The sequence below is a fragment of the Chanodichthys erythropterus genome, chromosome 17 (genome assembly GCF_024489055.1).
Source record: "Chanodichthys erythropterus isolate Z2021 chromosome 17, ASM2448905v1, whole genome shotgun sequence".
NCBI classification, from domain to species: domain Eukaryota; kingdom Metazoa; phylum Chordata; class Actinopteri; order Cypriniformes; family Xenocyprididae; genus Chanodichthys; species Chanodichthys erythropterus.
This window is the reverse complement of record NC_090237.1, coordinates 31,813,379-31,826,345: the sequence shown is the minus strand read 5'-3', so window position 1 is coordinate 31,826,345 and position 12,967 is coordinate 31,813,379. Positions and strand designations below refer to the sequence as shown.

Here is a 12,967-nt window from a genome sequence, read left to right as displayed (position 1 = left end):
CATGGTAGTTGAAATATTCCCCAATAGAAGGGGCGTTTCTGATGGGAAGCCTGTAAACGAATCTCATTAGGGATTCAAATAAAAGTGAGAGGCTTGGGTTTTTTATAAATAAAAATTTTGCAGCTAGCGCAAACATTTTAAGGGGGCATATTCTGTATTCTGAACGCAGTGGTTACTAGCGTGTGTACAGTCTGAATATCCGTCACACTACAAAAACGCAGCTTCTTGCTTGCACTCCTGCTTCAAACGCGATCAAAGGGCTCTCCCTCGGGTCTGACTACAGGAAGCGGGAGACTACTGCATCAGTCAGATGTGGGCAGGGTGTTTTTTACAAAGTGTGCCAGTATTACAGTTCTCAACTTCATCTTCATCCATGTGCTGCTGTTTCACATGTATGCAAAGTTATTGCAATGAGTATATATTATAGGATATCCTCTATTTAATTGTATATAGTGTGTGTGTGTATGTGTGTATATATATATATATACACACACACTGCCCTCCAAAAGTTTGAAAACGCCCTAGAAAAGTGGGGTTTTGGACAATATTGGCATGAATCCTTCTTAATTTTGGATAATTTTGCACTAATAAGGGACAACACAAACTACGAAAACATATTTTATTACATAAACAGTTGATACATAGAAAAAACTTACATTTTCGATTCATTAAAATATCCACCATTAGCAGCTATCTGATCTAAACTGGGTTCTAATTGGTTCACGTGTGCACATGTTCACAGACTCAACCATATAATCACACAGCAAGCCATATTATTTGATAATTGTATAAAATAATCCTGAAAAAAGCATAAACACGGCAAAGATGCCAAATTCAGCGGCTGGAATTAACTGAGGTAACATGACGGCTCACAGACAGCAGCGGCAAACCTGCCACTCAAGTGACCACGCCCTTAATTATGCAGAACTTTAAGGCATAATATAAATTTAAATGGATGAGTTATAAAAAAAAATCTCAGTTGTCATGAAGGGCAAAATTAGCTGTATAGACCAAAACCACAATTTGTACCAGGCTGTAAATATGTTTTTTTTTCTGCTGTAAAGTTGAGCATTTTAACATGGGGGTCAATGAGATTCTGCTCTCTTTTGGAGCCTGTCCCTAGCGGCCAGTCGATGAATCGCAGTTTATGTCACTTCTGTATTGACTTCAAGAGAAACTGGGGGAGGTTTCAGCTTTCCGTCATTGAGTTTAGTGCAGTAATTTGTTTTCTGTCATGACTGTGAAAAATGTCACCGTATTTACCTCATATTGTGACATAGGCACAAGAAAATTTTGGGCCCTCCCCCAAACCCCGCCCCGATGATGGTCAGAAACCTCATATAACCATGAAATGGACTGCTTTTCATGAAATGGAAAAACACTGTATTTTTTTAATTATTAAACACTGTTGTCAAAGGTGATATTGTGGCTTTATATATGATCATATACTTGATTGTGTCAGTGTATTAACATTTTACCAAAATTTAGCTCAAATGAAGTTACAAAGTTTTTGACCAGCGAATGTCCTGTTTTTTGTTTTTTGTTTTTTTCTGTCATTAGAATAGCCACATTTGTCATTTTGCCAGTTAAAATGGTATTGACTATGACTCAATGGAAAATCCCAAAATATGAGACTTTTACATTATATATTAGTGTTTCTTGAGTAAAGAAACACTTTACTTATTCAAACAACCAGTTCTTTATTTACCTTTGCATTGCAAACAAGCAGACGCTCCTAAATGTGTGCAGGACTTCATTCACAATAGAGGTGGATGGAGTTATGAGTTTTGAATGACATTTTAAGGATCCAATGGAGTTAACAAGGTTTACTCATGATGTATTTTTAATACTGGTATGGCCCGGTTTCACAGACAGGGCTTAGACTAAACCAGGATTAGGCCGTAGTTCAGTTAGGACATTTAAATAGCTTTAATAAATGTGCACTAGGAAAAAAAAAAAACGGGGGTGTATTGGTTAAATATTTGCAAAACACACAGACTTAAAGGGTGACCAATAGTAATTATTTATGAAAAAAAAAAAAAAAAAGAAATATTAAAGGGGTAGTTCACCCAAAAATGAAAATTTGTTTATCAGCTTACCCCCAGGGCATCCAAGATGTAGGTGAATTTGTTTCTTCAGTAGAACACAATGATGATTTTTAACTCCAACCGTTGCGGTCTGTCAGTCGTATAATGCGTGTCAATAGGAACTCCATCTATGAGAGTCAAAAAAACACGACAGACAAACTGAAATGAAACCCTGCAACTCGTGACGACACATTGATGTCCTAAGGCACGAAACGATCAGTTTGTGTGAGAAACCGAATGGTATTTATATAACTTTTTACCTCTAAAACACCAATATGTCCAACTGCGTTCAGCATCCAGTTAGTGAGGTCAAACGTGTTCTGATGACAGAAGTGATCCCTCACGCTTTGCTTCAATGAGTGCGAGACATCATTCTGTTGTCAGTGTGTTCAAACCTCACTAACCAGATGCTAATCAGACCACAACAGTTGGAGTTAAAAATCATCATTTGTGTTCTACTGAAGAAACAAAGTCACCTACATCTTGGATGCCCTGGGGGTAAGCAGATAAACATCAAATTTTCATTTTTGGGTGAACTATCTCTTTAAGATACAAGGTTTCTGTCTGACAGTGATTGATATTTTAAATTTGATTCATTTATAAAGTAATTGTCTTACAGAGTTGTATCAGAGTGAAATATTAATATTAATTATAATAATTTTAAAATATAATTTCTCTTGAAATGGGTCCCATCAAAAAAGATGTGCTCCATAAGAAAATATAACCAGTTCATTCTCAGGTGCGTAAAACAAAAAAGTTCTATCAACCAAATAGCTAAAATTATCCATATACTGCAGAGTGAAAAAAGTGCAGAAAAGTGAGAGAGAGACAGAGAGGCAGACGTTTCAGCTCATGCTTTCTTCAGTGCTCATAGAACAAACAGTAAGAACACATTTCCTATAGGATAGGTGGTAGGTGATTACCAAAACCAATTCAAACATAAAATAGGGAAAAAATTAAGAAAAAAATACAAACCCGATTCAAAAACAGTTGGGGCATTGTACAAATTGTGAATAAAAAAGGAATGCAATAATTTACAAATCTCATAAACTTATATTTTATTCACAATAGAATATAGATACCATATCAAATGTTGAAAGTGAGACATCTTGAAATTTCATGCCAAATATTGGCTCATTTTGGATTTCATGAGAGCTACACATTCCAAAAAAGTTGGGACAGGTAGTAATAAGAGGCCGGAAAAGTTAATTGTACATATAAGGAACAGCTGGAGGACCAATTTGCAACTTATTAGGTAAATTGGCAACATGATTGGCTTCTCAGAAGTCAAGATGGGCAGAGGATCACCAATTCCCCCAATGCTGTGGCGAAAAATAGTGGATAACAGTGCATAATATCATCCAAAGATTCAGAGAATCTGGAACAATATCTGTGCGTAAGGGTCAAGGCCGGAACACCATACTGGATGATCGTGGGCCCCTAGACGGCACTGCATCACATCCCTTAGACGGCACTGCATCACATACAGGAATGCTACTGTAATTGAAATCACAACATGGGCTCAGGAATACTTCCAGAAAACATTGTCGGTGAACACAATCCACCGTGCCATTCACCGTTGCCGGCTAAAACTCTATAGGTCAAGCCATATCTAAACATGATCCAGAAGCGCAGGCGTTTTCTCTGGGCCAAGGCTCATTTAAAATGGACTGTGACAAAGAGGAAAACTGTTCTGTGGTCAGACAAATCAAAATTTGAAGTTCTTTTTGGAAAACTGGGACGCCATAAAGAGGACAAGGACAACCCAAGTTGTTATCAGCGCTCAGTTCAGAAGCCTGCATCTCTGATGGTATGGGGTTGCATGAGAACGTGTGGCATGGGCAACTTACACATCTGGAAAGGCACCATCAATGCTGAAAGGTATATCCAAGTTCTAGAACAACATATGCTCCCATCCAGACGTCGTCTTTTTCAGGGAAGACCTTGCATTTTCCAACATGACAATGCCAGACCACATACTGCATCAATTACAACATCATGACTGCGTAGAAGAAGGATCCGGGTACTGAAATGGCCAGCCTGCAGTCCAGATCTTTCACCCATAAAAAACATTTGGCGCATCATAAAGAGGAAGATGCAACAAAGAAGACCTAAGACAGTTGAGCAACAAGAAGCCTGTATTAGAAAAGAATGGGACAACATTCCTATTCCTAAACTTAAGCAACTTGTCTCCTCGGACGTTTGCAGACTGTTATAAAAAAGAGGGGATCCCACACAGTGGTAAACATGGCCTTGTCCCAACTTTTTTGAGATGTGCTGATGCCATGAAATTTAAAATCAACTTATTTTTCCCTTAAAATGATACATTTTCTCAGTTTAAACATTTTGATATGTCATCCATGTTGTATTCTGAATAAAATATTTTAATTTTAAACTTCCACATCATTGCATTCTGTTTTTATTCACAATTTGTACAGTGTCCCAACTTTTTTGGAATCGGGTTTGTAAAATGAAATAAATAACAAGGGAAAAAAAGAAAGAAGAAAAATTACAAAAAAACATGCAAGTTCCATTTCTTCATTCAATCCAGTAGGGGTCCTTGTAATGGGTCCCCCTGGACGTGTGAGCCTAGGCACGTGTCTAGAATGCCTATGCATAAATCCGGCCCTGCAGGTAACTCCAACCAAAACCACATACAATATAAATATCACGTGTGATGAACTTTTTTTTGTGCTTCCTCTTTTATCCAAGTGTTTTGACTACATTTTCCCCCTCTAGGATTACACACAAATCTATTTTTTTCTGCACTGCTTTGTTCTTCAAGAATATTTGCCTGTGTCTGTCTGTCTCCTTCCTGCATGTTCTCTCACAGGTTGAAGCGTTCCCCCCTCGGTTATAGCGACACGGTTGCCATTGCCATGGAGACGAGTTCGTCCCAGTGCCTCAGGAAAAGTGCTCATTTTGGGAGGTGAGCTATCCCATCATGCAGTTCATTGGCATGACAGCCCCCATCCCACCCACCCCCCTTTGTGTGCATATGTGATAGAGAAAGAGGGAATGGCAAGTGGGCAAATGTCTGTGCTGGAATGAATATATTCATCAGAGTGCAGAGAGACAGGACAGGATGCTGCCTGCAGTGTGTTTTCAGATGTGATGTCCCACACACCGAGAGACCTCGCGCCCTGAATCTTAAAAAGATTTGTCTTACCAGGAAATGTTGCCTCGTATTATCATTGTCAAAAGATAATATCATGCATACTGAAAAATAAAATGCCAACAATACTACTGCTAATAAAAAAAGAGATAATAATATTATTAAATAATACTAGGGTGACCAAACGTCCTGTTTTCCCAGGACATGTCCTGTTTTCACGTACTGCCCTGGCTGTCCTGGTTGTTTTTTATAAAGTGATAAAAAGGTCCTGGTTTTCATTGTTTTTTTTTCATTGGGCCATTAAATTGACCGGTGTTACAAGATTTTCGGTTTCCAAAGGCGGAGCATACATTAATATAAATGAGTTTCGCAGACATGCGCGATTGCACGTGCAACTGAGAATATTAGTATCACATTGTATCTCAAGACAATAGTGGATTATTCCATAAAGGTAACTATATTCTTAGCATCGCGGCTGACTTATGCCTAAACTACAGTTGTTTACTTCTAGGTAACAGTTTATAATGTTTTCATTAGTTTGCACGATTTGTGCAGTCATCTGTAACTGAATAACAGATACTTTGTGTAACAGCAGAGCAACCTTCAACTACAATGAGTTCAGCTCGTTGTGCTCTTCCTTTGTACCTTGCGATGTAACAGCTGATAGGCCTATATAAATTTCTTTATAACTTTCATGCTTGTTTGTTAAGCAACAAAAAACTGCTGGGAAAGATCAGCTCTACAGCAAAATATAGATGGGCAAAAAAGGATGAGGAAGAAAAACAGGATGAAGAGGAAAATGAGGATGAAGAAGAAAACTAAAGATATAGATATTTGTTAGTTTTTGTAAGTTTGTGAGAGCTATTTTTGTTAAACTTGGATTGCTAATATAGCAGAGGTATTTTTTTTTTAGTTATTTATTATTTATTTATTTTTCTAATACAGAAGAGACTTTTATATCATTATGTCATTCGTTATTTTCGAAACTTGTCATAATAAAACATGTTGAGTAACCTCTGATAAGCCTATCTGAATTTGTGTCTTTAGTTATAGATAGTATTTTGTAATATAACATTTTTCTATCCATACAGAGGAGGCATACTTTAAATGTGCTGAAATTATAAGGTATCTTTGAGTAAACTTCGAGTATCATTTGAGTATCGGCTTCAAAGACTTGAATTCAAAGACTAGACTTTATTCATGGCAATTTCATGGAATAAATTCATTTTCTCAAAATGTTACCCTTTCATGTTCGTTTGAAAAAAGAAAGTCAAACAACATGAGGTTGAGTAAATTATGACAATTTCCATTGTTTTTTGGGGTTTTTTTGTATTTATATACTATTTTATTTTTTATTATCATTTTAAATTAGCTGTTTATTTTTACATTTTTTGTTTTCATTTAAATTTTAGTTACATTTTTAGTAATTTTGTTGATTTTAAGTTATTTTTTTGTGTTAAAAATATTTCAAAATAATTTATTTTTATTTCAGTTAGTAATTTTAGTACTTAAAGTTATCTCAATTACCTGTCAAGGCAACCTTTCTGATTTATTTTATCTTATTTCTTATTTCAATTAAAAATGTATTTTAATAGTTTCCATTTTTAGGCAAACTATCCCTTTAAAGGGGACCTATTATGCCCCCTTTTACAAGATGTAAAATAAGTCTCTAATGTCCCCGGGGTGTGTATGTGAAGTTTTAGCTCAAAATACCCCACAGATAATTTTTTTATAGCATGTTAAAATTGCCACTCTTGGGGGTCAGCAAAAACCGTTTCAGTGTGGGCCCTTTAAATGCAAATGAGCTGCTGCGCTCTGCCTAAGAGGGCGGAGATTCAAGAGCTAATTCCCCGGTGTCAGGATTCAGTCAGGACGCACTATAATGTCAGAAACTGTGAATATATGCTGCATGGAGATAGAACAGGCATAGTTTAGTTCAATTACGGTTATAACTTATATTGTGTTCTTGTTTTTATCCACTCTATTAGCACAAGCCAGTTTACTGATGAGTTTTATAACATTTATTGTACTTCACACAAAAGATGAAGCTTCTGTTTTAATTCTAGAAAATCACTGTGAGAGCTTAATAAAACACAGTGCAAGTGTGCACTGAAATATTATCCATAAACTCTCTCTCTCTCCCTTGCATTATCCTCAACATACACAGCAAAGTACAGAAACACTCGCAACCAACTAAAAGTAAACAAATATATGAAGACCTTATGCCTTTTCGGATGGTGATTAATAAACTGGTAAACTTTATATCCATAAATCAACTCTGATGAACTGTAATAAAGTGCTCTCACCTTCATTACTGCCGTTTCCAGCATCACTCTGGAGACTGTAAGCTGAATCACGAACAGTTTGTACTGATCTATCCTTGAGTAACACATTTTTAGCACAACCTCTGTTTTGTATTGTCCCTTTGTATTGACATTCGTTCACAAAGCAGTCCGGTGTGAAATGATATAAACGCAGACATAAACGAAAGTTGAGGGAGCATTTTGTTCGAAAACAAAATGAATCCACCTCGTCTTCAGCGCCTCAGATTTAGCAAGAATAGGTCCCCTTTAAAACTTTTTAACAAAAATGTATTGCATGGCTCTCTGGAATACTTGATTCTGCTTGGTCAGTTGCTTCAGTCAGATATTTTTTCTGTAACACCCGCTAAACTGTATAATTGACTGTTGTTGCAGCTGATTTCCTACGCTATGCTAGATTCATGTCTCTCATATCACACAGTCTCTTTCTTCTCACCTAATACAATGATTTGTACTCTAATCTTTTACAGGCACTTGGTGAGTTTCTTCCTGGTTTTGACCCAGCTGGGCTTCTGTAGTGTTTATTTTGTGTTCCTGGCCGAGAACATTAAACAGGTATGTGTGACATTAGTGCTCCAAAAGTTAATTTTCTCCATAGATAAGCAGATTTTACTATATGATGGAGCCAGAGGCAGTGAAAATGAATGGAAATGTACACATTTCCCGAATGAAGACCAGCAGCAGTCAATCAGAATTTGGCTTTGAAAGTTATAGCCAATCAAATTTTTTCTTGGAACTAAGTCAAAGCTGTGTGTGTTTTTGTATAGGTGATGGAAGGAACTCATCTGAACGCTTCCGCGGAGACTGTACTGTTATACTCCAATAGCTCAGAGGAGGGCGCTGTCTCCCCAGACACGCCTTCTGCTGCGGGGCTGGACCTGCGGCTCTACATGGTCTTCCTCCTTCCCTTCATCATTGTGCTGACCTTCATCAGGGACCTGCGGAACATGGCCGTGCTCTCTGCCATCGCCAACCTCTGTATGGCTATCAGCCTCATCCTGATCTTCACATATATAATCAATGTAAGTGTGTGTGTGTGTGTGTGTGTGTGTGTGTGTGTGTGTCAGGACTGCATGATTTTGGGAAAATTCAAATTGCATTTTTATATATATATATATATATATATATATATATATATATATATATATATATATATATATATATATATATATATATATATATATATATATATATATATAATAAAAAAAAGATTAATAATAAAAAATTAAATAATAATTATTATTATTACTAATTAAAACTATTAACATAAATATCACTATTGTAATATTTCACTGTAAAATAAAAACAGTATTTAAGAAAAATAATTGTAATTACATTATGTTTATGCATTTGGCAGATGCTTTTGTCCAAAGCAACTTACATTGTATTCAAGGAACACATTTTATCATGTCTTGCTTTTCCTGGGAATTGAACACATGACCTTTGCGTTGCTAGGGCCATGCTCAATAATAATAATAATAAAAAAAAAAAAAATATATATATATATATTTTTTTTTTTTAATAATACAACTGTAAAATTATAATATTAATATCTATGGTCTTAATGTCTTCATTTTCAAACGTTGAACCAAACAAGCTTTTATTTTGGTGGAAAACTGCAGGAAGCCCATAAAGCTTCTCTCTAGTTGACAACATCTGGTTTATAAGCGTATCACATTATAAGTATAGGAGGATGATTGGCACCAGTGTTAGGGAACATTACTTTTAAAAGTAATGCGTTACAATATTGTGTTACTCCCTAAAAAGAGTACCTAATTTGTTACCTTTTATGGAAAGTAATGCGTTGTTACCAGTGTTGGGGTTAACGCATTACAAGTAGCTTGAGTTACGTAATCAGATTACTTTTTCAAGTAACTAGTAAAGTAACACATTACTTTTTCAATTTACAGCAATTTACTTTTTGAAATAAGTAACACAGGTTACTTTGATTTCCAATTTATTGACTGACAGTTCTTTAGTCCCAATGTTGAGAAAATTAATCGTCACCTTTATTTATATAGCACTTTTTTACAATGCAGATTATGTCAAAGCAGCTTTACAGTGATAATTGGTATATAATTTTGGCTGCACAGCAGCTCCAGAAGAAAATGGTGTCATTGTCCAGCATAAGTAGATTTCAGTATTGATTCATTCCTTTGTAAAAATCAATAGTTATTAATTTAGTTAATTTATCTATACATCAGTGAAAACAGTGATGTCATCTTCCAACTCAGTTCAGTTCGCATACAATGCAGGTGTCGATGCAGGCAGGTCAAAAACTGTTGAATGTTCGAAAGTGCAGAGGCGCTGTGTAAACATGATGGTTATTGTAGTTTACTCGTAGCATTTACTCGTCTCACATGCACAAAAAAAGATTCAGTATTCCTCAATATTGATAAAATCAGTCAAATGCAAAATCAGAATATGCAAATGTTCAATAATTAAATGTTAAATAAAACAAATATTTTTATGCATTTAATCTCACCTTATTGACCAGTGTACTTGCTGCTGACCTTCAATGATTTATAAGCAAAAATGACTTCAAATTTTTTTTTATTTTATTGGTGAAGTGTTAAACTTTTTTTCTCCTGTGTCATATTCTTCTGTTATCCAAAACTGCAGCACAGCTGAAATGTTTGTTTGAGCTGCACCCTCTATTGTACACGTGTACAGTATAGCTTATTATTTCAATTTTGGTGTGAAAAGATCTTTACATTTGCCCAAAAATATAACTCTTTTTGTTATAAAAAAAAACAACAAAAAAAAACAAACAAGCCCAGCCCAGGTGAGAAAAAGTAATGCAAATGTAATTTAACGCATTACCTTTCTTAAAAAGTATCTAAGTAATGCACATAGTTTGTTTTTAAGGGAGTAACACAATATAATAATGCATTAATTTTATTTAATTTAATTTATTTAATTTTTAATTACTTTTGCATTTTTTTTTAATAACAACAAAAAAAGTTATATTTTTGGCAAATGTGCAGCTCAAACCATTCTGGATTGCAGATGAAGAAAATGAAACCCAAATTGGATGTTTGATCATTTTTAGTCATTTTTGATTATGGTTAATGTGGCGACCAGGGCGGGCGAGAGCCGTGAGGGAACGGTGCGAGGCCGGTGGCGCGAGTGTTAATGAGCTTCACCTGGGAGGCGCACCGGCCTTGAGTCCCTCACGGAGGAGCTCCGGGAGCATAAAAGGAGGAGCGACTACCGTGAAGGACGAGAGAGGAACAGGCCTGGACTTTATTTTATTTTATGTTTTGTTATGTTTGTGTGGCCGGCAGACGTCCGCGAGGGTCTGCCGGCATTACTTTCGTTTTGTTCTTTGTTTATTTTGTAATTAAACTTTGTGTGAACGTTCGCCGGTTCCCGCCTCCTTCTTCCCATATTTACGAACTTCGTTACATTTAAATTAAAGAATCAAATGTCAGCAGCAAAGACATTGATTAATAAAGTGTGATTTAAATGCATAAAGTATATTAGTATTTAATTATTGCATAATTGTTTGCATAATATTCTGAGTTTGCATTTCACAGTTTTCATTCATTATGAGGAATATTTGTGCTAGTGAGACGAGTAAATGCATTTTTTTCACATTTAGTCTAGACTCTAGAGCTACAATAACCATCATGTTCACACACAGCGCACACAACACCTCTGTACTTACTCACAATTTTTCTCAACAAGGGGACAGGAGAGCTGTCAGTCAATAAATGAGAAAAGTAACTTTCGTTACTTTTTTGGAAAAAGTAACTCAGAAGATTTATTGTAAATTTAAAAGTAATGTTACTTTACTAGTAATCTGATTACATTGATTACACATTTGACGTTATAAGCGACCCAAACTCAGATCAGAGTGGAGCTGCAGTTACTGTGAACCAGGGCACTCTGAGACGCTGAAAACACCAGATCATAAACTGCTCAAATGTACATGAATATAGTGCCGCTCTTCAAGAACAAACATTTATTTAAATAAATCACAGCCTTTGTGATATCTAAGCCATATCACGATATGAGTTTTATTTCATATTTTCATATTATTTCAGTCTCATATATCCACTTTTGCAGCATAAGAACATGCCTGATACAAGCCTGTGCATGGAAACTCTCAGAAATTGCATGAAGCCACCAAATTAGACTGGAGTCAATTTTATATGCATCAAATTGTGAAGGCTGTGGGTGGCTGCTACGTCTGAGGCTGACACTAAATCTTTACATATAATTGTTCCTGTAAGTGTGTGTGTGTCTTTCAGTCTTTATAATAAAGAGAAAGACTGCAATTATAGTCATAATGTGAACTATATCATGCCTTTTACCATATCTGACTCTGTCCGTAGGATGTGAGCGATCCCAGACGCCTGCCGTATGCCTCCACATGGCGGAAGTTTCCCTTCTTCTTTGGAACAGCCATATTTGCTTTTGAGGGAATTGGAGTGGTGAGTTTATGATTCACGTTTTTATTTATTTGATTTAGATACATCTACTATACATTATATTTAATGTTAGTCTTATCTAATTTTTCATTTGTATTGGTATTGGATAAGTTAGGTATAATTATAATGGATAGTTCTCTTGCTTCATACACTTTCATTTCATGTTTTTTTTTTTCTTTTTTCTCTCTGAGCTTGTTGCAATGCACTATGGGATTTCCTCTGCAAAGGATGCATTTCCATAAATATATTTGGCAGATGCTTTTTTTCATAGTGACTTGCATGTTTTCAGTGCACTATTAATATTACAAAATAGTTTTATTTTTAAAATGTTCTTCTTTACAACAACATGAGGGGGCTATATGTAAGAATTTTCATTTATGTTTTTTTTAATTGTCAATGTGTGAACAGCTTGTAATGGAACTTTAAAAAATGAGACCTTTCCCGACTTCCTAGGTTGTCTATGAAAATCTGTAAACTCCGATTTTTATGTGAAGGACTCGGGACGTTTCTGCTGGGAAAATCAAAAGGATGGGACAGTTATGAGCCATTCTGTACTGAAATGTCAATGTGTCATGCAAAGAAAATTATATAGTCTATATCTTTATATATATAGATATATATATGTCTATAGTCTTAAATTGTAAAAAGCACAATATAAATAAAGGTGACTTGACTTGCCTTGACTTAAATATACTTTATAATCAAACTATCATAACAGTGTAATTTTAATGACCTCATCAGATGATTTTTTAACTGCTGTTTTCTCTCTGCTGTCATTTTTGTTGTGTGTTTATTCTGTTGTTGAGAGGAAAGCGCGCAGCACATTTTTACATATTCATCTATATGTCAGCATGAATGTTTCTGGTCTGTAACAGTATATAGAAACACTATTTCCAACTTCTTTTTACTTCTAAGCAAAGAGTGAAAAATAAATTTGTCGTGAGTATATCGGGGCATTGAATCGCATTCAGTCTCTTGTACATTACGTGAGTGCGAGCAATAAGTTGC

At 35.5% G+C, this 12,967-nt stretch overlaps 1 protein-coding gene across 1 annotated transcript in view; it reads left to right on the top strand.

The window, feature by feature from the left end:
- Nucleotides 1–12,967, top strand: part of slc36a4 (solute carrier family 36 member 4) — a 42,991-nt gene that overhangs the window by 4,997 nt on the left and 25,027 nt on the right. Inside the window, exons 6-9 of the mRNA XM_067364660.1 lie at nucleotides 4,921–5,016; nucleotides 7,994–8,078; nucleotides 8,291–8,545; nucleotides 11,864–11,962. Coding sequence (XP_067220761.1) covers nucleotides 4,921–5,016; nucleotides 7,994–8,078; nucleotides 8,291–8,545; nucleotides 11,864–11,962 — 535 coding nt within the window. The remainder of the gene's footprint in view (nucleotides 1–4,920; nucleotides 5,017–7,993; nucleotides 8,079–8,290; nucleotides 8,546–11,863; nucleotides 11,963–12,967) is intronic.